The sequence below is a fragment of the Thalia democratica genome, chromosome 8, assembly GCF_965202585.1.
Source record: "Thalia democratica chromosome 8, ktThaDemo2.hap1.1, whole genome shotgun sequence".
Classification (NCBI taxonomy): domain Eukaryota; kingdom Metazoa; phylum Chordata; class Thaliacea; order Salpida; family Salpidae; genus Thalia; species Thalia democratica.
Window position 1 is genome coordinate 11078427 of NC_139172.1, and position 26957 is coordinate 11105383.

Genomic DNA, 26957 nt, shown 5'->3' on the forward strand with positions numbered 1-26957 from the left:
AAAGACCTCGTCAGTGCTTATATAAAAAAATTAGAAATATATGTAACAGTCATGGCGAGGTCTTTGACTGAAACTTAGTTAGCATAATAAAGTCCTGACAGAATAAAAAAATACTATTTCTCCTCTAGAAGTTGAGATCGTTTTATTTGTTTTCAAAAAACTAAAATGTACATATTTAAGTGTTATTTATTAATAATTCTTTCTAACTTGAAGTTTAACCGTTTCGTGTATTTTTAATTGATAATAGTTCATCAATAGTTTATTTTTAAAGTTTTAATTTAATGGCTAATCGCATAACCGAAGAAACCAGTAAAAATTAAAAGTTTGTAAATTTGTTTAAAACTTCACTTCTTGTGTTGTCTTCCGCTAAAAAGTATTAATTTTACACATTAAATCCAAAAAATACTTTTAGTAGAAAGTAATGGTTAGTATTTAATAATTTATTTAGACAAAATTAAACTTTAAGTACATTTTTAGTACATGGAAGTTTTTAGAACTTAAAAGGCATCGTTTTTAAACTTAAATTGTGGAATATAAATGTACAACAGCGTTATTACATCATATTTAATAGATAAAAAAAGAGTTCAAATAAAAAATGCTGTTTACAATAAAAATGGCAAAACCAAGTTGGCCTTCGAAACCTGAATCATTTCAAAAAGTCTTAGAACCCTCTTACACTAAGGGAAAGAGAATTTTTCAGCAAAAATGTTCAGCTTGCCATACTATGAAGAAAAACGGTGTTCACCATCAAAATGGTCCTAATCTAAATATGGTCATCGGTTAGTTGTATAAAAGCTAATTCTTTAAAATCGAGGATTGTAGTACTTTTGTTAATATTTTTACTAACTATAGTAAGCAGTAGGTTTAAATTTCAATCAAAACTTACGATTTATGTGAATATATGTAGAAACTATTGAAATTTAAGGTTGTATCTATTTATTGTCTTTAAGGATGCCAAAGTGTTTTACATAGCGCAAAACTTTTAAATACTTAGTGAACATAAAAGTTTTAGAAATTATACTAAGTAAGCTGTTTTTTAGATATAGAACTAATATTTTATTTTACAGGATTATTGTATTTTTATAGTCCATCGAACTTGTTTCGTTCGGAATATTTTTGATAAAGCATAGTAATCTAAGATTTTGAACATTATATTTTTTTTACATTTACAAGTGGCCTTTTAAGGAAATATTAGTTCTAAATGATTAACTACATAAGTAAAAACGCAGAATTTTTGAAAATATTATGTTTTGAGACCATTGCTATAATAATTTAACGAATAGTGGTATTTTTATACAGGGTTCCTTATACATATGAAAAAATTGATTCTTTTTAAATACTCAGTAAAAAACTGAAAAAAGATCATAAAAACTAGAATTTTATTTTTTTTTAATGGAAGACAAAATTTTATTTAAAAAAGACATATAAACACGTTTATAAAAAAAAAAAATTCAAAACAATATTGTTCCATTTTTATTGGAAGTTCAATGGAAACTCTGTATAAAAGTATTATTTTTCGTTGATTTGTTATAAGTGTCTTGGACAAGACGTTAAAAGGTATGCGTGGTGTGCGACTTGATAACCGAAAGGTCCTTCGTGCACCAGTTTCAAGGACCAAATATTTTAAGCGTTGCTTTTGTCGTTTAATAAACTATAATATTAGTTGCAAGATAATAAAAACAACTAACTTTTATCGTATCTAGGTAGAGAGGCCGGTAAAGTAGAAGGGTACAATTTTTCTGAATCTTTGAAGCAGGTAACTTAAATAAATAGTTGTTTGAACTTTAATAATTTCAAGTAAATCAAATAGGCGAAATAATCAAAAACAAATAACCAAAAAAATAATTACCAGCTTATTTAAATCCGTATAACTTGATTTAACAAGGTTGGATGCAGATGGACACGATCAAATATGAACATTTATTTAAAAAATCCCCACAAGTATGTTACACCTGGAATTGGTTTGTGTTTTAGGGGATTGAGACACGCACAAGAGAGAGTTGATCTGGTGGAATATCTAGAAAGGAATAGTGATCCTCCACTTTAAAATATTTAATTTAAAAATAATTTTTAAGTATGCGCTAAATTTTATACAAAAATAAATTTTGATGAATAAAGATAAAAAATTCGCGTTTTAAAAGTTTATGTTTAGTATGATTTGTTGTTGATTTTTTTAGTTTTAAATCACATATTTTTAATATTCAAAAAGACTTTAAAATAGTTGGCTAATAAAGATTCTAACAAAACAAGTTTGTTGTCATTTGATTGTTTGGTAAAGAGGTGATTATGAAAATAAGTTTTATAAACCCTGATTTTAGGTTAAAATTATTTAATTCACAAGCTAAAACTATTTTAACTTTCTGTATAAAAATATTTAACCTATTTTAAAAAACTCACTTAATTTTTTTGTAGGAAAAATGTAAGTTTAAATTACAACTATACCAAATAAGTAATTATGTTAGAAACCAAAATCTGTTTTATTTGCTTAACCTTCAAATTTGAAGCATGCCATAAGTAAAATATATTAAAAATTAATGGGTACATGTGAAACTGAAAAAATATAAATACTAAAGCTATATTGGGAAAATGAGTGTTTTTGTTTAACTTTATTTATTTTTTAAACACTTACATGTTCTCTTTAGCTATCCTAGTTTATTTTGACAATTAATTTTACACTTTTAGCTTTAGCTCCTTTAACTGGTCTTAAAATTAATTACTAAATTGTTTTAATTTTTTTATCTTTAAAAAACTTAACGCTAATGAGCAAAATGGTTTTAATTTTCAATGCGGAAAATTTAGCATTAGATTGTCTTGGGATTTTTTTCTTTTTAGAAGAAACATTTTTATTGTTTCCTGCAGTGCGTAGTTAAGATATTTTAGTATTAATTTTCGTACGTTAAGCCTAATACAAACATGTTAAAAGCCACAAAAGTTTACAGATGACTATTAAACCAAAATCTCCTAAAACAAAACCTTCACCATAAAAAAAATTCTTTCAGCTCGATCTGTGGTAATCCTTTTAATCTTTCAACAAATATTTTATTTTTATGGTGAAAATTGTGTTTTAAGAGATTTTGGTTTGATAGTTATCTATAAACTTTTGTGGCTTTTAACATGTTTGTTGAAAGATTTACAGGTTGCCACAGATCGAGCTGAAAAAATTCCTTACTTTTCTATATAAAATTTTGAATTAAAACAGATTAAAAAATGCATGACCAAAGACTTTAAATTATGTAAAGCTTTCAATCTTATTTTTACTTTTTTGCTTGATTCAATCATTTAACTTCTATCGGACCACTTGAACCACCTGTGTTTGATCGATGTATTTTCAATAAACAGCTCTATCACCAAAATATTTTTATTTTCTAAATTTTCTGCACAAATAATGCTTGCAACAACTTTCTGAGGAAAGATTTTGCAGGAACTTCTAATATTTCAAAATAGAATTGATCCAAACGATTTGCACTTTGCTTGAAGCTCTTGAACTTTAATGCACTAGTTGGACAACTTACCAAAGTTCTTAATTGTCCAAAGCAAGCATCACCTTTAAAGTTTTAGTGCATTTTTTTCTTTGTTAAGGAGTGCACAATGTTAGCAAAACGCTTGACAACTATTGTGACTTGCAATTTTTCAAGGCTATGCGGATTTAAGCATAACACAAATTTTACAATTGTACTCCCATAGCCATTCTGCTCTGAAGATTATCCACCTGTTTTACAACAACAGTTCTAAAATCTTCGTTAAAATTGAACACAAAATTCTTCATCAACTAGGTCTTTTTTCCTTAAATTTTTAACAAATTGGTTGCAGCACAACCAAGTTAAACAACAGGTTTTAGACAAATTTTATTTTTTAAATTAAGTTTGGATAGTTGATAAAGGCTGATGTTAAAAACCATCTCGTCTTTCATAGTGATGCACAACAATTCAATCATCAAGCACGAGGTCTCTTCATGCATAAAAGCAACAATAGGCTAGGTACTCTAGCTACTACTGATTAGCTTGACGATCACTGTTCTAGTACGATGTCAAAGAAGAATGCATCAGAGATGCCACATAACTCGAAAAATGCATTTTGACGAGAACAAAGTCATCAGCCGCAGCATCCTTTACAATTTGGTAGCATCTGCTGTCAGGACACTTGCTCTTTGGACGTGATTACCGAACTTTCAAAAACAATTTAATGTGTAGCCAAATTTCGATGGCACATACAGCCACAAAACTATCCTTGAGCCAACAAGTTTTACAAAAAGGAATATTTTAAACGTTTACTACCAGTTATAGATTTATAGTCCGTTTTCTGTCCCCCATCTTTTGAAAAAAGTTTAGGGAGACTTTGAAATGTCATCTAGCTTTCATTTACTATTGTCAGCTCCAAGCTCAAAAGCTTTGTGAGCACTGTGGAGACTGCTGCCAATGTTTATAAGCTTACGCAGGTCATCTTTGTTTCACTGATCCCTTATTTTCTATATAAAGACCAGTTTTAATTGGGTCCGTCCATACTTATCTGGACCAGTCATCTAGGGGCTGTTAAGCTAAAAGAAGGTTTTCTTTGAGGCCCTCGGCAATGATATGACCCAAAAATTTGAAGTTAAGTATTGAGAAACTACTTGATTATTACCTAACACCACGTAACCACAATATCGATTCGGGCTAAATAATTGATTTAATTGTAGCTTTCATCAAAAGATACACTGTATCACTTGGATTGCTTTATTGCTTCCAGCAAGGTGTCTTGGAAATGTGGTCCAAGGCCAATAATCATCATATATGACAGATTGGTTCGCATGACTGTGCTTTTGCACTGTCAAGATACACTTTTTTGTTAAGCTCTGTCACACGAACTGGCTGAGTAATTTCGTTAACAACATATAGTCCTCTGCTGTTACAGTTTGGTCTGATAACACATTTTGTTGGTCAGGAACTGCATAAAGCTCAGGATTACTTTTACGAGTATGCCTACTAGTACCGGACGTCTTCTCGGCCGGTTAGGCAAGCGTAGCGAGCTTAAAAACTAGCTTTGTAAGGCTAATGGCCGAGAGCGTCTTGGGCTTTTTACTGGTAGTACACATAGCTTAATAAAAGCTAAATATCTTATTAGTGGCTAGACTAGACAGTAGTTATATAAATTTAACTAGTGGTCTTAATATGTTATTTAATGAAACGTTTAATACAACTTTTAATTGAGCTATCGTACTTATTTAATTTAGTCTATGATGATTATAACATATACTTGGTATATAATCTTAATACAGACTAGAAAGTAAATCATTAAACAATCTAAATGATTTCAAGGTATACCTTACTATAAAAATTTAATATAGAACAAAATACGATACACTAGTTTTGTTAATATTAAAACTTAACTACTACGTTCAACTATTAATACTAAAAGTAAAGGTTTGGACATCTAAGTTTATTTTAGAATGTTACGAAAAAGCGATAAAAAGTAACACTGGTTTGAAGATGTTTTTTTTGCAGGGCAACTTTTATTAGATGTATTAGCGTTTATTTACAGTCCTCAGTAATTCTTTCTGAAGTCAGAGCCAAAATAGGACTTAAAGCTTCTAAAAGTCCGCTTTGGTTGAACTACAAAAGAAGTTTCTACTTGAGAAACGGTTTTTAAACAACAACGAAAGCTGGAAATATATACAAACCAATAAACACTTGCTTTAGTTTTTCGGCGATTCTTACAGGGGTCAATGACCCACTGTAGAAGTGTAGAGCTCGAAAAAACGGTTGTAGCGATCAACGAAAGCTGAAAAGTGTATTGAGTTACATTTACTTTCGTTTCTCAGCGGTTTTTTCTGAAGTCAGTGGACTACAATATAAGTGCAATGCTGAGTAATAGTCGCTAAAAAACAATGAAAGTTGAACGCATATAATCGCTAATATAAAATCTAAGTGACGTTCACTACTAGACCAAAACACGTTCTGGTAAACGTTTCTTGAAATCCTATTTGTTACTAGGTCAAACAATACACGATTCTAACAAAAACAGTGAAATCTTGTTCACAATAAATCTAAAAAGTGCCTGCTAAAACAAAAGAGCGTTTGCTTTAATTGTTACTAATTGTAACTTTTCTTGCCAACAATGATAGCTAACCGTAACGAAAAGGGAATGAACCTGCAAATGCAAAGCGCAACCGCTTTAAACAAAAAAGCTGCGACGCTTAACTACGACGAAAGTTTTAACATTCTACTCAAGGTATTAAAAAACTACAAAACTCCCCTTTCAAGCCGCACTTGGCTTTATATAGTGTTAAGCTAGAGTAAAAAGTTTTTTTTAAAGGTCTTTCGGAACAAGCAGATAATGCTTACACACTATGTAAAGCCCATTAGATCTCAGTAGTTGTGGTTGATGACTTACTTACAAAACTTATTGATATGCTTATAAAATTACCACTACTCTCACAACTTGCTACTCTGTCACTGCATGATTGAATTAGATTAACTCCTGGCATTTCATTTCTATGTAAGGCAACGGTCATATAGACAGTGAGCGCTTTTCTTTAAGGAGCCGTTTAGAAATTTTTTTCCAGAAAACCAAGAATTTTTGAAATATGTTGGTTTGACTTTGACATAATTAAAATATCATATATTAAATATATGGTACGTTAACAAGTTTACATAGCTATTAAAAACTGACCTGAAACGAAAAACAACTATGATTTTTCTGAGTTTGAAAACCCTATACATTAATTGTTAGTTTTTTTTTTACAAATAATTCTAACTAAACACCTTAAAAAAGAAAACTCACTCTCTACCATATATTTAATACACATGTGAAATCATAAATTTTCTAATTTTTATTTAGAAAATTCAGTTACAACCTGGTTAAAGATCAATAAAAGCAAAACTTTTTATAAAAAAACATTAGTAAAATACAATTTTAATAGATGATAAAGTTTCTTATTAAAAGTAAGTACTATATTAAACTTCTTGGTTTTTTTCAAAAACCTCCATTTTTTCCGGGCTTTTTATTTAACTGTTTGTACTGACTTTGCTAATGACTTAGCTAACGCTAATACAGGTTCAGCAACCCTGTATTAGAAAAATATACTTAAAATTAATAAAATACTCAGGTTAGTTTGATTTTATTTTACCACAACCATCAAATAAATAATTTCAATTTTTTTTGAAAATAACTTGTAATCAATGAAAAGTGTCTGCAAACTACACTTACAATTAAAATACATGTTTTCAAGAGCATCTAGTTCTGAATAAATTTAGTTTGCATTGTTTATTATTCTCGTTAACGCTAATTTTTACACTTATGTTTCAATCATGTGGTATGTAAATGTCAATTGAATTTTTTATTTACGTTAAGTATGAAAGTGTACGACTCGATAACCGAAAGGTTTTTCCGTGCACCAGGTCCTGGGACCAAATATTTTGAGCGCTTTTTTTGTCGTTCAATTGACAATTTATGACTAAGACTTTTATACGCTATTTACATTTATATATCAATCAAGATGAATGTAAACGTCAATTTCACTATTCGTTATTTTAGTTTATACAAATTTTGTATGTATACATTTCAAAAAAGTTTTATATTCCTGTTTTAATCATGGGATCTGCAAATTTAAAATTTACTGCTCTTTATTTCCGTCAAATAAACAAACTGAACCTGTTTGTTTTCAGTATTGGATTTGATATAAAATCTGTAAATTCATAACTTTTTTTATTTTGTTTAGTTTTCGATTATTAAAATTTAACACAGTATAATTTTTTTAAATATAATACTTTTGCACACTCTTTTTACAGAGATTTTTAATTTCGAAAAAAAAAAATAGAACAGCGATTTTTGGCTTTAAAAAGCGTACTCAACCAGTAGTACTTACCTAAGAAATGCGTATCTAGGCAGAAAATTACTATACGACATTCAAGTAGATTTGAAAAAAATCATATTAAATTAAAAAATGTTTATAATTTTAAAATTTACACTCTATATTAACTTATTTTTTAAGCTTAGGTTTCTTACTTAGAAAAAATACATTTGTTTTTGTTAAAGTAACAGTCATGAAACTTAAACTAAAAGGCACTACAGTTATAGACTATATTTTTAATTTTCACGCAATAATACAATATTTAAAAACTATTCAAGTAAGTAAATTCTACGTTTAGCAACATTAAATTGTACTACAATAGTATTAAAATGAACTATGGTAGCTAAAAATATTTTTTTTACGTGAAAAAACTATCTTTGTTGGCAGTGAGCGAACTTATAGCAAAAATTATGTAGCCTTTTCTCACAAATCATATATTGAAATGATTCACATTTGGTTTTCTATATACTTTTTGTTTTTTTATCGTTGGTTAATTTTAGTTTGATTTTATTGTAATAAGTTTTGATAGTACACACAGCAAAATTGTTTAACTTTAGTTAAAATTTTAAAATCTACACTTGATTATTATGCAATTTTACATTTTTTAAACACTAAATTTCTGATAAAAATATAATCTTATATCAGTTTAAATGAAGTTTAATTTAGTGAGATACAATTTTTTATAAGTCATAGTCGAAATTAGTTAAATAAAAAGTAGTAAAATGTGTTTTGTTATAAATTTTGAATATATTTATTTCTACTAATTAATGTGTAGTTTCAGTAAATTAGTTACAAAATAATCATAAGTTATTGAGTTTATTGAAAAACCATAGTATAAGTTTTTGTATAGTTCTTAGTTTTCTTAAATTAGTAAAGCAATACTAGTTATATGATTGAAGTTCTATTTACGACCGGAATAAACAGTTTAAACAGCATAAGGTTAAGTAAAACAGATTTCATGAGGAAAAACAGTTTTAAATTAAAAAAAAAATTCAAACCATTAAAAAACACAACTTTTTAAAAACAACATTGCAGAAAAACAAAATTTTATATGAAGACTTTGTTATGTGCAGTTAATTTTATCTTCAAGCAGTCTTAGACAATCTTCAAACTTATCCCAGAAAAGACGGCATAGTGTCTTTGCAAAAGGTAGCGAAAACTAAAAATAAAATTTTAACTTTTTTCAATAAACTTCTAAATAAATTTTTGAAAAATGTTATTGCAAATTTACTTCACTATCTTTTAAACAATCGTCTAATGTTTTACTTTATACCTTTGTTATATTTTTAATTGAAAAAATAATTTTGTGTTTAATGTTTAAATTAGTACCTCTAAAAACACTCGACTGCTATAGAAATCTTGAGGAAATGAAAAAAGTTAAAATTTGTTTTCATAGTTGAAAAGATATTTATTATATGAATTGACTGTTAGATTTTATAGAAATTTACCTTAGATGTACTTATCTTGAAAAGGTTTTAAAAGAGTATGAACTCTTAGAAGAAAAAAAGAGTGAGTTACAGTGTGTCTTTAAGCTTAATCATTACAACAAACTTATCAGTTTAAATAAAACTAACATTTTTTTTAGCTATACTATCAACAGTTTTTTTCCAACTTTCATCGTTTTCTTCTTCTAATATTTTTTTACTAAAGACTTTTTCAAATTTATTGTTCTGAATATTTTGATTACTTTTTAAAGAATGAGAAAGTACAGGTTGCATTAAATCAGAAAGTTCATTTCCTGAAATTTCAAGAACTTGGCATGCAACTTTTTTTGCATTTTCCGACATTTTTATTTTACTCTCTTTGTTTGCTTTATTCAAATTGTTTCTTTCCACTTTTGCACTAAAAATAGGATTAGTTTATTTTTTCAGCTCTTTATTAAGCTAAAATTTTTTAAATCTTATTTAAAAGCTTCAATATACCTCTCATGTTTTATTTGATATATTTTTCTATCATGTATGAAGTCCCTGTAACAAGTCAATTGAGTCAATATTTTCGTAGTCAAAACCTAAAAATAAAATAACCTAAGTTTTGGAAAATTAGCCAGATATACTTTATTTAGTTACTTATATGGTAGAGTGTTATTTTGCTTATCTTCAGCAAATATATTTTACCATCATCCAATAAGCACTTGTCTGCGACGCACGATTAAATACAACAGTTTTCAAAGGAATCTACGACCGGTTTCCTTCTAACTTGAACTTATCACAGGGTTGCCACTCGTTTTTTCAAAAATTTTTCCAAGTTTTTTCCAGGTTTTAAAAAGTAAACATTTTTGGGTCTATTTTTTATTTTAAGTTAATTTCTATAAAATAAACTGTGTTAAATAGTACAAAAACATTCAAAATATGCTGTAAAGTTACTTTAATGTGTTTTTTAACAAAATTTTTTTTTGATGATGATAAAAAAATCTTGTTTATATGATAGACTTTTTGTGTCAAATTGAAATTTTAGTACTGAAAATTTTAAAATTATTGGAAATTCCAGGTTTTTCCATGTTTTTTGATCAAAATTCCAGGTTTTTCCCGGTTTTGTCAAAATTTCTCAAATTACAGGTTTTTCCAGGTTATTTTTGCCTAAATTGTCGAATTCCAGGTTTTTCAAGGTTTTTCCAGGTAAAGTGGCAACCCTGTTATCAGTCGAAAAATTGTAAGGACTAATCATCTAACTCAATTTTCAATTTTAATTTAACTCAAATAAATTTGTTGATATTTTCTAGAATTAGTTTTATTAAATTGTGGCGTAAAAACTTCAGCTTTGCTAAAGACTGCCGAAATAATGCTAGTAGTTAAAATAGTATTAAATGAGCGTAATACATAATTTATGTAAAAACGTTCAATGTCTTAGACGTTGAATTGTGGAATATTTAATTGCATCAATTTTTCAACTGTACCCGAAAACCGATATTTTAAATATTTGATTCTAATGTTCTAAATCCTGATTGTTCTAAATCCTGATTGGTCAAATTTTAACAGCGGTTTCTCACGTCTAAGTCAGTCTTATCACTATTTTTACAACAGAACCGGTTGTAGATTGTAACAGAAACTTTTGGTAATAGTCATGTGTTGCGGTCTAGTTATTTTAATATTTATCAAAACCTACATTAACGAAATCTCCGAACTCTTTAATTTTTTCAGCAGACTTTTCAACTTTCCAGTTTAATTTGTCTATAGCCTCTTCGCTTTTGCTAGCTAAATTTGACAACTTTTGTTTTAAGTCTTTGTGTTTTTCATTTTCTAATTTGATGTATCTTTCGTTTTTAAACTTTAGATTTTCAATTAGTTCTACCTAAAAGTAAAAACTTCTATTTATTTGTTTTGAAAAATTAAGTTGTTAACTTTTTTATTTTATCAAACAGATGAAAATATAAACTATACTTTTTCTCTTTTGTTAAAAAAATATGCATTAACCTTTTCGAAAAATATTAAACATTTTTTATATTCGTACAGAAATGTTTTTTAGTTTTTTTTACAAAAAAAAAATTAAACATTTTACTAAAATTAAACTTAAAACTTAATAAAATTAAATTGTATAACTTCAAACAAAAGTTTCTCTAAAAATAAATAAACTCGTTTGTTTTTAAGTTTATATACAAGCTCAAAGCAAATATTTAAAAAAGGTTAGTGTCTGGTTAAAGGTTTGTTTACTAGTAAAAATTAGAAGTTATGATTAAAAAAAATATGGTATAAATTGTTATACAGTTTTTTTTATGTTTCAAGAAAACATAAGGCTTTAGAAGAGCTATTACACACGTTTAAATTCTTGTTTAAAAACCTGCTCTATACTTTTTGACACTACTTGTTGAAGTTTAGTTTCGAAGTCTTTTTTATCTTTAATTAGTACTTGAATTTGAGTTCTGCACGAGTCTATAGTATTCCTTTTGATTATTATTTCATTTTCTTTAGCAGTTAACGTTTTGCTTAATTTTTCCTGTAGTTAACATGAAGTATATGTAATTGTACTATACAAAGGAAATTTGTAATCTTAATAAAACACTAATAAGGTTAGTAAAATATTATGAACATTCGTTATTTTGTTTATCTATTTACTTTTAAATTAAGGGTATCAAAATAGTTTAATAATTATGCTATTAAAAAACAAATCAAATAACTGTTTGAAGCTGCATTTTGTTCAAGCTATCTGTAAAGAAAAACTGTTTTTCTTTTAAATTTTCTAATAGTTTTCTTTTCATGTTTACGTCTCGTTCTAACCTAAAAGAGAAAGCAAAATTGACTGAAAATTTAATAAAAAAATCAAAATATTACACAATGACTATAAGATAACGCTTAAAAAAATTGTTCAAATTACTAAAAATCGTAGAAAAAAGTCTTAGCACACAAATTAAAAAAGTAACCGTAAAATCTTATCTTCATCAGATTGGATTTTTATGTTCTTTATTTCCATATCTTTTTTTAATTTATGCATTTTTGTTGACAGCTTAACTTGTTCATGGTTTGCAGACTGCATTAGAAAAACAACTTACGCTACTATTGAATAATATAAAGTAATAATTGCATTTATAAAAGTGATATTAAATTATTACTTAAGTTTTAATATAAATAAAATTTAAGAAAGTTACAAGATAACACAGACATTTTTTAAGTACTTATAAAAACGTTTAAATTCTATTTAGACATAGTAAGTTTTCAGAACTCTTACAATATTTTAGAAAAAAAAACAAGACTTATGGTGTGGTGTAAAGTATAAACTTTTATTTAGTAGTAAACTGTTTTTAATAGTTTGGTAGCATAGCAAGTATATTTAAAACAAAATAAATGACATTAGTACAGTTTTTGTTAGTATCAATATCAAATTTAAACCTTTAATTTATTTTCAATTAGCTTGTAGTCTTTATCGCTATACTTTTGCTGCTCAAGTTTATATTTATCTATTTGGTCATGAAGACTTATTTTACTTATTTTTAGCATTTCCACTTCGTTTTGAAGACGTGAAACGTTCTAAATAAGCAGTTTTTGTTTAAATTGAATAAGTATTTTTTCTCTTTCATTTAAAGAAGTTGTTAATTTATATTTAAGCTTTTCTCAAATCTCAAAAAAAAAAAAACAATAATTTGATAAACAACTGACTTTAAAAAAAATCAGCAAATACCGTATTTCAAAGAATAAGTTAGGCAGAATGCTTAATACATTTTTTAATAAAAGGGTTGATCATGCCAATTCGAGACCGGTCTCAGTCTACCTAAACTTGTGGTCTGATGATCGAATTGGCATGACCAACCCTTTTGTTAAACTTGAGCTTGTCTCACGGCAAAGAAAGTCCAGGCTTCTGCTCTGCAGACTTTCGCCGATATTTTTTGTTGGTTGTACAGTTTTTATATTAAAAGTCATTTAAAGTTTTAAAATGTTTTATAAAACATAAAAATAATAAGTTGAGTATCAGTTCAAATTAGTTATATACTAGGTACAAAAAAGAATCTGACTTTTAGCAAAAGAGTAACTGATATGATAGATATATAATAGTTTGTACTTAACTTAGTTTTAAAAGTTAATTAAGGAAATATTAGAACAATTTTACAAAAAAACCACCTATCAAGACATTACTAAAGTTATAATAAAAAACTGTTTAAAATAACAGTAAACATTATTAAAAGTATATAGTATAGAAAACAGACTTGTTTTGCCAGTTTAAATTTGTATTTGTAGCTTTCTAATTCTTTTGTCAAGTTGAGAGTTTTTTCTTTCTCTTCATCAAGCTTTTTATTTTTTAAATATTTGCAGTTTAAAAAATATCTAGTGCATAAATAGTTATAAAACTTTATACCTATAATTTAAATTGATAGTTTAAATTAAAACAAGAAATAAGTAGTTGTATAAAACATTTTATAGATATACTATATATATATATATATTTTACCGTCGTTTTATTACAAGAAAAAAATTACCTTTAAAGTAACAAAAGCTTTAGTTTTCTTTAAGCTTTCTGATTGTTTTTGAAGTTGTTTAAATTTTAAATGAACTGAACTACTCAACAGTTGTTGACATTTTTGCGATGAATTCTTATTTTTGATTACAGAAAAAGATCCAATATTTTTATTTGTTCCCCAGTTGTCTAATAAAACAAGTATCTAACAATGGAACCAAAAAAAAAATTAAGTTTAAAAAATAATTGTAGTTTATTACTTAATTTTTTTTACCTGATATTTTATCAACCCTGGCTGTAGAAGAGTACTTTTCTTCTTGATATAAAGAATTAGAAGACTTTACTAGACTATCATCTGAAAAGTTAACATTTTTTGAATATAATATCATATACTTACAACATTTAGCATTAGTAAAGCCCTTAAAAGCAAAGAGTAGGTATAAACTGTAGACTGATATAGTAATAAAAATACCATACTAAATAAAAAAAATGAATTAAAAAAAAAATATATTTTTAAACAATGTAGAAGTTGTAGTTTATAAATAAAAATACATACCATAGTAAAATAATAAATTTTCAATATCAAAAAGAGTATTTCTACAACTTCCTACCATGGTGCAGCTTAAAATATCAAAAAAATAATTATGGAACTTGATAATAATTAAAAAAGTTGTAAATACTTTCCGCTAAAAAGCGCTATTAGCCATTTCTATAAGAAAAAATATCTATAACTTAATATGTTCGATCGTTTAAGAAATCAACTACATAAACTATTGTACCATATTTTATTTTAATTTACTTTTAATAGTCTTACACTGTAACTATAATGGCTGACTTGGCGTCTAAATTTACCATACTGGAGTATTCTACTTGAATAAGAATTTATTTAAGTACTGACGAGGTCTTTGACTGAAACTTAGTTCGCTAATTATAGTCTTGAAAGAATAAACTATATTACTTCTTATCTAGAAGTTAAGATTTTGTATTTGGTTTCAAAAATCAAAACATTTAAATACTGGACTAAAAGTAAATTAAAAACTAAACTGCCTGATCATCAACAAAAGTCTATGTAATTTTTCCGACAATCAATAATATAAAGATATTGTGTACCTTTGCTTAATTATTTGTTTTTTTGTTGGTTTTTACACATAATTACCAGTTTTATTTTATATTTAGCCTAATGTTTTCTTTCTTCTTTATAATAATTTTTACAGATTTTATTAATCAACTGAGGATCTCGTTTTAACTTATCTAAAACGAGTCAAACATTGTTTTGGCAATATAATCAAAAAATTTTAAGTTATATAAAAATGTTGTTAAACAGTTAGTACCTAAAAAGGTAGAAAATAAGTATATCTAAAATTACTTTTCCAAAAAATAAGATTTTTTCACATTTCTGAAAAAACTTAATTTTTTTTATTAGAAAAAGAAGCTTTAGATTTTTTATGAATAACAATTTCCTGACTTATCCTGACCTTTTTCTAAGAAAAAAAAACCTGTCATTTTCCTGACTATATTAATTAAATGGAAATCATGTACTTAAAGTTGTAGCATGTGAAAACATAATATAAGACTGTCTTCAAGTAATGATTGATGCGAACGTATTAAATGAGAAAATAAAAAGCAAAAATCCCTCTTTTCAACTACGTCTAGCGTATATTTGAAAAGCTTTTTTTTTTAGTATTCAAGAAAAATCTAAACAGCGAATTCGTATAAACTTGTATTTATTTTAGTTGATATCTAAGTAAATTTATTATAAGGAAGATTCTTATTTTTAAAATCATAGATGTTCTTAAAATTTTGTTATTATGTTTAAGCTACTTTTAAAAAAGATATTTTCCAAAAATAATATCATATAGTAAGTAAATATATTACGAACTATTAAAGAATTTATAACAGAATTAAAAAAACATCTATAATCTAACCTTTATTCTTATATTCAGGATGGTTGTACTTAGCTTTTGAAACTATAACCTCCCCTAGACTGCTTATATCTGAAGATTTGTCCGTAGCTATTGTACTCGTCAATGTTGCATTTTCAACAAAGTTACCGAACAACTTTTGCATTTGCTTTACTGACTTACTCAAAAACTTTTGATGCTGAATAATAAAACTTTTTGATAGCAACATTAAGTTTTGTAAAGAGTTTTTTAAGTATGATAATGTATTTCAAAATAGACAAGTTTTCAACATACTATAAAACAGTTATAGATTTATACTTTAGCTTTTAAGTTTAGTATCAAAGTAAAATAAAATGTTTAAATTTAAAAAATGAAAATAAAAGTCGCATGCTCAAATTTAGGAACATCTGTTCATTTGTAAATTTTTCAACAAGATAAGATCAACACATGAATCGAACAAAAGCACATAAACTAGTTTAAAAACTTTTACACATTAAGAAAAATATAGAAAGTTTCAACCATTTACTTTTCTTGCAAACTTTATTTTTCTAGTGAATTTTTTACGACTTTTTTTCGCTACATTGGGTTTTTTTGTTTTAGATGAAACCGAACTAAGTTGAGATAAATAAAAATTAGGGTTAGTTTTTAATTTTTGTTGCTGGTTGTAAATTTCCTGTTTTGATTTCTTTATTTCAGTTATTAAGTTGTCGTTTTCCCATCTGTAAAAAGTAGTTATGCGTTTACGTTTAATAGATAGTAGTAGTATTAGTAAAGAAAGAAGCAGATCTAAATAGTCTTTTTTAAGTGCAAAACAATTTAAAAAAAAAAGATATATTTACGTCAAGTTCAGAAAATTAAATAATTATTAATTACAAAATTGCAGTCATGATATAAGTATTGGTTTAATTTAAAAAATAACCTATATGCTTTTAAATTCGATCGTTAGACTAAAATTAATTTAAACTGGATTTTTATTATAATAAACTTAGCATACTAGGTTTTTAATTTAAATCTAACAAAGACTTGATTAGTCTATAATAAAAGCTTAAAATTTAAATTACATAACTAATTTTTAAAGGTTTATTGTTTTATCATTTTTGTAGACAATAATTTAAACAGTACAAAACGTTTTTTAACTAACGACGTTTCTTAAGTTTAAGGGATTTAGAAATATTGTTATTGTGTTCTATTAAACTTGTTTCGGTACGGTAGATGACGGGAAACGTTGATAAAGCTATAAATTAGTTTGTGGTTTTAATTGAAAAAAAAAGAACGAAATTAGTTTGAATTTAAATTTAGATTTAACTTCAAGGACTTTTTACAGGTTAGAAACAGTAAAGTGACATATAAGTATTCATACTGAGTAGGGAAAGTAAAGTTTGAAAACGAATTGGAACAGAAAAGATCAAGTCAGAAACGTTTAGAGTTAAAAAAGAACAATTTAAAAACGAAATAATTTTAAATTACCAGTTAGAAAAAAACGTTAAAAATATTCAAGCTAAAAATAATAGTTATCCCAGTAAAATAATTGCGTCGAAAAATTGAAGTAAACATCGGCTAAAGTCTAATAGAGCCGTAGTTTGTAGTTTTGTGTACCGTGAAACAAGCTCAAGTTAACAAGCTTTGATCATACCATTTCAATCTTTAGACTATAAGCCCTTGGTAGACTTAAACCCCGACCTCAGTCTACCGATGTGGTCTGATGATCTAAACGGTATGATAAAAACTAACTTTATGTTAAGAAGAAAAACTAAAGTGTGATGATATTAGTTAACAAAATAGTAGAACTAAAATAAATCACAAATAAACCTTAAATTATCGTTTTCATTTCTCATATTTTCTATTTCTTCAATATTTCGATCTTTCTTTAGTTTTAAGTGTTCTATATTTTCGTCTTTTTCTTTTAAGATATCACACATATCTTCAATCTCATTTCTTATTTTTTTCTCATTATTTTTTGCATCAATGACGTTTTTTCGAAGAGCAACATTTTCATTTTTTAGTTCACTAAAAGTTGCAAGATTGTTTGAAGTGATTTAAATTAAACTTTTAGAATTCTAAAACACATAAAGAATAGTTTTTTTTTTAACTAAAATTACAAGCTTAAAAACTGATGATATTTATATAAGGTTTTTATAATAAAAAATACTAAAAACGTAATGAAAATACACATTTTTAATACTTATAACTTGTGCAAACACTTTTATGTTTTTTACATTGCAATGAAAAAATTAAAGATAGTTATTAGACGTACGATAACTTTACTCTATTGAGACTCACATTGCTAACTAAACTAAGTTTTCAAGTGAACACTAAACAGGTATGTTAAAATTCAACATTTAATTCTGAAATTAAAAGTCAAAATGTTTAGCTTTTTATAAAACTTTTAGGTAAAACAAACGGCGCAAGTTATTAGATATTATTATTAGATGAGATTCGCATGAAATAACCGTTCGTATTAAATTAAACTGATTTAATTTTATAAGTACACAACTTTGCGTACTTGTTGTATATTGAAAAAAATATTTAACTATATGAAAGTAATCCTAAAAATTTATTTATACAACCGTAAAGCCAAGTTAATGTAAACAGAAAAATTTGGTTGATAAAGTTAAACTTTTAAAATCTTAATATTAAGTATCTTTATCCCAATCTTTTTTTTTTTATATACTTTTAAGTCTCATTTTATTACTGTTATTTATTTTTGCCTATTCGCTTTTAAATCTGAAGTATAATAACTTTTAACAGTAAGTAAACAGTAATGTTGTTAAAGCTTTTAGATAATGGGAAATTAAAACTGTACACTCGATGATAACGTCATTTTATATTCTAAAAAAAGAATGTTTTGCTTATAATATAGTTTTATTTTGACTAAAGTATTTTGTCTCTTATTATTAGATAAGTCTAAGTCTAAACATCTTTACAATATAATACTTTTCATTGAATGTTTACTGTTAAAAGTTTAAATTTTAATAAAGTATATAAATTTTATAGTTTATATATTGTACTAGAGTTATGAAACATATTTTTGTAACTAACGTAACAAAACTAACTTTGACATAACTAACGTAATGAGCCCGAAAATATTTCACGGTCTTAATATCTGCTAAACATATTTTTAATACATTTTGAAAAGGTTCTACTCTTAGTTACGGAACTAAAATCTCGAGTAAATTAATGTTCGAGAAATATAGCTTAGAGGAGATAATCGCTGCAACCTTTTAATTCAAAGGGAGCAACTTCGTAAATAAGGCAAACCTAAGTATAAACCAATTTATATCATCAGATATAAGATAAGGACCTATATTTTACATGAAAAATTGAACCAATATCCAGATGGGAATTCATTGGCTATGCGAAAGTGAGTTCAACTACTAAAATTAGATAAGGAGGAAGTTTATAGGCTTTAAGAGAAAATATTTCTTACCAAATTTAACGCACAACTATGTTAACTTACCTTTATAACAGATCAAACTTGATACGAGATCTATTGAAATAGAATACAAAAATATGATGAAACTTTAGTTAGACAGAAGATAAATGCAATAGAATCTTCTTGAATTGTAGACTTGTTGTTTAATATTACAACTATACTTAAACATGAAATTCATTCGACTTTACTATTTGTCATAAACAAAGTTTCGAAAAAGAAAAGCTGAATGAACCGATATTTTACATTGTGACTAGCTTAAAAAAAACTAATCAACTGTGAAACACATCGGTTCTTGAGAGTTTTCCGCATTTTAAAAATAGAAGAAAACAAGTAAAAATTTTTACAAAGTTATATTAATACCCACAGCAGGTAGGTATAAAAAAGGTAGACATATTGATGATCAAATAGTTAAGGAGTTACTAAATGGATCACAGGAGCAACAGAACATATTTTTTATTCTAGAAGCTGAAAGGCATACGCAAAAAAAATTGAAAAAAAAACTCTTGAACTTTTAAAAGGAAAAAGTTGAGTAAAAAAAAGTTTTTGGCTGTTGTTACTTATATAACACATACGGGTTCATATTTAAATACTAGCTGTGTCAGTAAATTCAACAACTACTTATTAAGGTGTACAGTACTGGAAATAATTTCTCTGGTATACTAACAGTTTAGACGAAATACTACAACTAAGACAGGGAATGCTAAAAAGAAAAGAAATGAGTAAAAGTATTATTTCAAATAATTTTTGTAGACCTCAAAAATGCTGACACCATTACAGAATATTAAAAAAAGATGATAACGCTCGCTGACAAGTGCTTATCTTAACGCCAGCTAGCTATCTAAATTAATTTCAAAGAACAGAGTCGGTAGAAACTAGAGATTAGATTGAAAAATGAATGCAAACAGCTAAAAAATAGAATTAATTCTTTACGCTCAGCTGTTTCAATTTCTAGTATGTTTCTGTGGTCGGATCACACTGTATGGCTATTTTTAATGAGACCTCTTAGACTAAGTATAGAGTGTCAAGACATAAATTTGCATTTTTGGGTGAATAATTTGATTGGGGTTTCTTGATGTTTACAAACACTATGTCAGTTTTTCCTAAACTCTTTTTTCTTCATTATAGATCAAAATGAAAAGGGCACCTAAACACTGACTTTACTGCACCTAAACTTTAGGCAAAATTAGGTTTTCTTAAATGACCACTAGGTCCAATGTTTTACGATTAAGCCAGGAAAAAAATGGTTGTACAAAAATTTTAGTTTTCGCTGCTATAAGTGATATTTCGGGTTGGAAAAGAAAATGTAAGAATGTAACTGGCGCATAAAGCTGAAAAATGAAACAGGTGCTGTTTTAAAGATTGATTTTTTGTTAAACAAAATGTAATTTAAGTAGTCGGATATTATCTAGTGACTTATTGGATCGAGATGCGAAAGATCATAAAAAGTATTGTTTAGATAATAAATGCCATATAAAAACGACTTGACTGACCATATTGGTAGACATGCGTGCTCTGAAAACGCACAATACTCTGTTTAAATAACAAATACCATATAAAAAACGACTTAATTTACTATATAGGTAGACATGCGTGCTCTGAAAACGCACAATACTTAAGTACATTTTACAGCTGTTTTCGCGCTGACAAGGTTATTAAAAGATAAGTAATGCAACTTTGAAACCTCTTGGGTGGATTTGATGTAAACTGCAGTTACATTGTTTAACACTTGTTGCAGAGATTTCAGGCGATAGAGAAACAAATAATAATAAAAAATATATTGAATTACAAAGACTACGTAAACTTGTTGTACTGCATTAATTAGTTTTATAGAGTGTAGGCGTCAGTATATACACTTAATAAATATTAGGGTAATACATAAGCCTATAAACAAACTTTAGGTAGCCTTCTTTAAACACGTTCATACGATTATTACACAGTAGTTTTAGAAAACTATAAATCAAAAAGTTAACAAACAAAATATTAGAAAAATAACACCAGAAAAAATTATTCTGAGAATTCTACCTTCAATGGTTTTTTAGTTTATAGAAAGGCCAGGTATTAAGTTCTTATGGACTAACAAACAAGTAATGAATGTTATTCTAATTTTTTCATAAGTATCTAAAATATTGTCTATATATAAAACAATACGACTATCTTATTAAAAGTTTACAAGAAAATGTTTAACATTATTTTTTTTTATATAAGCTGTTACTTGATTTCGCTCTGAGAGAAGTAACGAATAAAGGGTTACTGTCTACAAAATTTCAAGAACGAGCACAACGTAGGCTGCGCGCGTAGCTCAATGTTTTTTTTATGTAAGCTCAAAGCAAGTGCACTTTTTGATTTGTCGAAGAGCACGTATATTAAACTTTACATTTAAAGTTACACTTTAGATTTTCACTTAGATGCATCACTTTACGTACGTTGTTAAGTTCCTTTTGCTAAAGCTACTATATTGTATTTGGCTAACTATACCGTAGGTAGAAGAGTACGATCGAATACGAAAACATTCACTCTGTTTCCTCAATACAAAAAACAGGGACCGGGTCGAAATTGCACAAAGATAAAATTGCACGAGAACTAAATTGCACGAAGCCAAATTTGCACGAGGGCACAAAATTGCACGAAGACGATTTTGCACCAAGGGTCAATTTTGCACGAGTTACATTTACACGAGAGTAAAACAATACAGAAAAAAAAAAGAAAAAAAAAGTTAATAAAATAAATAGAAAGAAAAGGTACTGACCGAGGGTGTAAGAGTTAGGGGTAACAGTGATAGTAAAAATATAAAAAATAAATAAATATTAAAAAAAAAAAATCAAAAATTAACTAAAAAAAACCGAGGGTAAGGGTTATAGGTAACAGTGATAGTAAAAAAATTAATAAAAAAAAACAATAAAAAAAGACTTACCGACCGAGGGAAAGGGGTAACAGTGATAGTAAAAAAAAAAGGTAAATTAGAAAGAAATAAAATAAAATTAACAAAAAAAATAAAATTTAACCTGTGCAAAATTGTCTCTTCAAAATTGTCTGCTCGTGCAAAAGTGACTCTTTGTGCGTAAGTATCTTCATGAAATTTTATCTTCGTGCAAAATTATCCCCTCGTGCAAAAGTATTTTCGTGCAATTTTGTCCCCCCGTGCAATTTAGACAGCTACCCTAAAAAACAACCTAGTCTTGATTGTTGAACAACTTCTGTTGTTTAACTAGGTAATCTTAAGTCGTGAAATTATTGTTCTTCAAATCTTAACATTGATTTCAGAACAAGCTTTCGTGAAACAAAAGTAATTCAAGTTGTAAGCATTACCTGCTAGTTCCGAGAGACTTAAAAAAAAGAAGAGTTTTTTATTCTAGCTTAACACTATATAAAGGTGAGCGTGGCTCAAAAGGAGAGTTTTTTTTACAGCTTTTGAATTTCTTGAGTAGAATGTTAAAACTTCCGTTGTAGTTAAGCGTCGCAGCTTTTTGTTTAAAGCGAGTGCGCTTTGCATTTGCAGGTCATTTTTCTGCTTTTGTTTCGGCCAGCTAACATTGTTGGCAAGCATACTTACAATTCCTTACAATTAAAGCAAACGCTCTTTTGTTTTAGCAGGCCTTTTTTTAGATTCTTTGTGAACCAGACTTCACTATTTTTTGTTAGAATCACACATTGTTTGACTTAGTAACAAACTGAACCTCGAAAAACGTTTACCAAAACGTGTTTCGATCTAGTCGTGAACGTCACTTAGATTGTATTTTAGCGAATATATACGTTCAGCTTTCGTTGTATTTTAGCGACTGTTTGCTCAGCATTGCAATTATTTTGTAGTCCTCTGACTTCAATAAACATCGCTGAGAAGCGAAAGCAAGTGTAATTCACATCACTTCCCGACTTTCGTTGATCGCTACAATCGTTTTTTCGAGCTCTTTTCTACAGTGAATTATTTTCCCGTAAGAATCGCCGAAAAACTAAAGCAAACGTTACTCATTTCACTTTCTCGCTTACGTAGTTCGCTACAACCGTTTTTTTAAGTTCTACATTGAATTATTTTCCTGTAAGAATCGTCAAAAACTAAAGCAAGTGTATGTTTGACCGGTATTGATTTCCGGCTTTCGTTGTTTTTTAAACAACCGTTTCTCAAGTAGAAACTTCTACTGTAAACCAACCAAAGCGGACTTTTAGATACGCTTCAAGTCTTAGCTTGGCTCTGACTTCAGTAAGAATAGCTGAGGACTGTAGACAAACGCTAATACATTTAATAGAAGTTGCCTTGCAAACAAACCATTGAGCTCTGACTTGCATGTGTGTGAGTGTTATTTTTTATCGCTTGTTGTTAAACATTGTAAAATAAACTTAAAGTGCCGAACATATACTTTTAGAATTACAGTTGAAAATAGCTTAGTAAGTGTAATATTAATCTAATTAGTGTATCGTATTTTGTTCTCAATTAAAATAATATAGTGAAGTATACGTTGAAATCCCTAAGATTAAATTAAAGATTTACTTTCTAGTCTATAATAAGATTATATATATTAGAGTCATTATAAACTATCCTAAAATGACAAAAATAGAATCAGAGGGTTATAAAATACATACACGCCCGTTTAAGCAACTTAACTCTAAACTAAACTGTATAAAGGGTTAGTGTTCTTTTCTTATCACTAATTTGTTTAAGTTGTTAAAAAACTTTGAGTACCAAACCTTTAATTATTCACTAATTGCAGATTAGCTTAGCGAAATAAAAAAGTTATGTTTTTAATACTTATTTAGTATGTTAGCATTAGACTATAGTAAAGTTTTAAAAAAATAAGTCTAAGTGAATTGTACCTAATATATTATTATCGGTAGTACGAACCCTTGATATATGCTATGAGAAACTAAAGCTTTTGCCCGCTAGTAGTATATCTAAAATGGTCATCAAGCATATTATACCTCGAGCACAAACAGCTGAAAAGGTTTCGGGTGCGAGTAAACATACTTGATCAAGTAATTCCCAGCTAACTACAACATCTGGCCAAGACAATGTTTTATCACAAAACCATAAGGCGTTACCAAAGCATTATAATGTGGTATCTGAACACAGTTATGCAATAGAAGAGTTTTGCAATGTGACACCTGACATAAATATTTACCAGAGACAAAATTAGTAGCAGATTTTGTCTTATTATTTTAATTGTAAATTTACTAGAACATTTTTGACAAAAAAAGTCTGGATGTTAGTTTAGTTTACTATAGATTTTAGACTAAATAATCTAATAAAAATGTATAGAGCTATTTGGTTAATAATAAAAAGAAATTACCTTATACTGTAGCTTAAGTATTTTTTTTTATAATTTTATTTTAACATACTTCAATGTTTGATTTTTTAACTAGTTTTGAGGGGTAGCTGTCAAATTTGTACGAGCGTAAAAAATTGCACGTGGAAAGAAAATTGCATGTGTGCACAAAGATAAAATTGCACGAAGATACTTTTGCACCAAGGGTAACTTTTGCACGGAGACACTTTTGTACGGGTTAAATTTTATTATTTTAACTTTTTAGTAATTTTAATTTCTTTTTTGTTATTTTTTTTTTACTATCACTGTTATCCATAACCCTTACCCTCGGTCGGTAGCTTTTTTTTAATTATTATTATATTTTATTGTAATAATTTTTATTAGTTGTTTTTTGATTTTTATTTTTACTATCACTATTTTTCTCTTTTTTTCTTTATATTTTTTACTCTCGTGCAAAAGTGTAACTCGTACAAATTTGGGCTTTGTGTAATTTTTTGCACTTGTGCAATATTGTTCTCGTGCAATTTAGTCCCCTCGCGCAATTTAGTAACCTCGTGCAATTTAGATCCGTTCCCAGTTTTGAGACCTATATATTTCGCTCCTATTTTTTGGCTTTTTACTGAATAGTTTCAAGAGGTTTGACACAGTTCGAAATGACAGAAGTCGAACTTAATTCTACTCTTCACTACCATTTTTAGTAAAATAGCTAAAAATAAGCGGAGAGTTAAGATTCTCTTTAAGCTAGTAATAAGAGGAGTTTTAATAAAGTTGCCCTCTTCTTATACTTACTTAATTGAATGTAGTGTTTTACTAAATAAGCTAGTTAGAACGAGCCGTGTGTAAAACTGATGAAAGTGCTTTAACAAATAAGTTATATATTGCTGTGGAATTATAGTTGGTTTTGTCATGCCAGAAAAACAGCGAATTTGACATTCCAGAGTCACAACATTTTGAAATTTTAGAGATATATCCAGCCTAATAATCAGCAACCCAGTTCTCAGCGAAACAACTCTAATATTTCCAGAACACAGTGGTCACATTAATTTTATTGTTTTAGTGTATAATAGAGAATATTTAAATAAAGAAATATTTATTTGATATAAGCTTTTCTTTCATGAAGTTAAGTAAATAAGGCCATAGGTGGATTCATCTTTTATTTTACAAGCTGCCCTTGCTTTGTTAAGTTTTATTATAGTCATCAGAATCTTTCAGCTGCTTTACCAATTTAAAAGTGACTTTGGAGATATAAGCGATCAAAGTCAGTGAACTAAGTAGGTTTATTATGGAAGGCGCTAACCAAAAAGACTAGTTAAAAATCTATCTTCTTCTTTAATTCTTTAGCAACATCTTCAAATTTTTTAAGTAAGTCCACTTATAACACTCAGCTCTTAATACTAACTCTTTACCTGGTTTGTCTGACAACAATTTGTATCGGTCTGGTATGTTAGTCGGCCCAGGGTTACTTGTTGGTATGTGGTTACTAGCGTCCGAAAACTTTTCATTGGCATTGATCGCGTTGCGTGCTCAGTTACTAACCTCGAGCGGTCATAGACTGACAAAGGTATGGATTTCTTGCTGCTAGCGCTCATACTCATATATCAGTGATTAGTGCTACTAATAATGTTAATAAAAGTATGTTACAATTAATCCTACTTTTAAATAGGCTTAATACAATCTAGCCAGTAAATAAGTGCTAAAAATATATCTTAAGCTTAACTAGGTTAAATTCTAGTTGGTAAACAAATGCGAATTAAGACTCAATATCTATTTTACAATGTTACAATCTACGATCTTATAAAACAACTTAGTTACTCGCTAAATGAAAATCAGTGGCGTTGTCAAGAATATAAATCAATGTCCAATAGCAAATAATTCTTAGTAAGCGACTCAAAAATACGTCTAAAACATAGTCAAAAGTAGTGTTTGAAAACTAAACACATACGCCTTCACGCATGACCTTACAAAAACAACTAACGCACTTCTCTCGCGATGTTCGGATTTTTATTCCGTTTTTGCGTGTTTTACAAATCTCTTCAGAACGAGAAAAAGCAGATATGCTTACACACTACTAATATTTAAATATTTTCAACGCTTACTTTTTTCAATTTATTAAAATTATCTTTATTTTAATCTTAAATATTTCTTTTTAATTTTTTTTCAAAATTCAAAGTCTTTATAATATATGAGGAATGTTTTCTAAAAACTTGAGGTCTCTAGCTCAAAAATTAAGGCGAAGATGAAGGATAATTGTAGTGAACTTTTAAACTTCTGAAAAAATTGACGATCAAAAATTTACAGTCTGTACTTTGGTATTGAAAACTTTTAACATATATGACTAAATCTCAAAAACTAAATAGTTTTGTCATGTTCTAAAAACCATTTTATAGTATATTTTTTAAACTTTCAAAAAGGTCCAATGTTAATTTTTGTAAAAAATCTTGGACTCACTATGGCCTTAATTGTCATTTTAGCCTATATATTTCTTAAAATACTATCCACTCAAGCTTAAACTATTTGTTAATATTTTTATTCTGCTCTGCTGTGTGTAGCTTTCAAGTTAAGAATATATTGTTCTCGTCAAAAAAAAGTTAATGCACATCGACATCATCAAATGAAGTTAAACGTTTAGTGAATTAGCTAACTAATTTAAGAATATCGAT

The 26957-nt window shown here is 27.6% G+C and overlaps 1 protein-coding gene across 3 annotated transcripts in view; it reads right to left on the reverse strand.

Annotated features, from left to right (window-relative positions):
• Positions 1–8742: 8742 nt before the first annotated feature.
• LOC145842104 (uncharacterized) overlaps positions 8743–26957 on the reverse strand; it is a 74776-nt gene continuing 56561 nt past the window's right edge. For 2 of the 3 annotated variants that reach the window (XM_082949488.1, XM_082949485.1), the window contains 14 exons: positions 17419–17616; positions 16136–16328; positions 15634–15808; positions 13983–14063; positions 13731–13897; positions 13461–13541; positions 12649–12786; positions 12183–12289; positions 11940–12039; positions 11603–11758; positions 10931–11116; positions 9751–9836; positions 9403–9670; positions 8743–8987 (listed from right to left, as the gene is read on the reverse strand). In XM_082949488.1, coding sequence (XP_082805614.1) covers positions 8892–8987; positions 9403–9670; positions 9751–9836; positions 10931–11116; positions 11603–11758; positions 11940–12039; positions 12183–12289; positions 12649–12786; positions 13461–13541; positions 13731–13897; positions 13983–14063; positions 15634–15808; positions 16136–16328; positions 17419–17616 — 2032 coding nt within the window. In that variant the 3' untranslated portion in view covers positions 8743–8891. The remainder of the gene's footprint in view (positions 8988–9402; positions 9671–9750; positions 9837–10930; positions 11117–11602; positions 11759–11939; positions 12040–12182; positions 12290–12648; positions 12787–13460; positions 13542–13730; positions 13898–13982; positions 14064–15633; positions 15809–16135; positions 16329–17418; positions 17617–26957) is intronic. The other variant, XM_082949486.1, reaches the window with a different exon arrangement.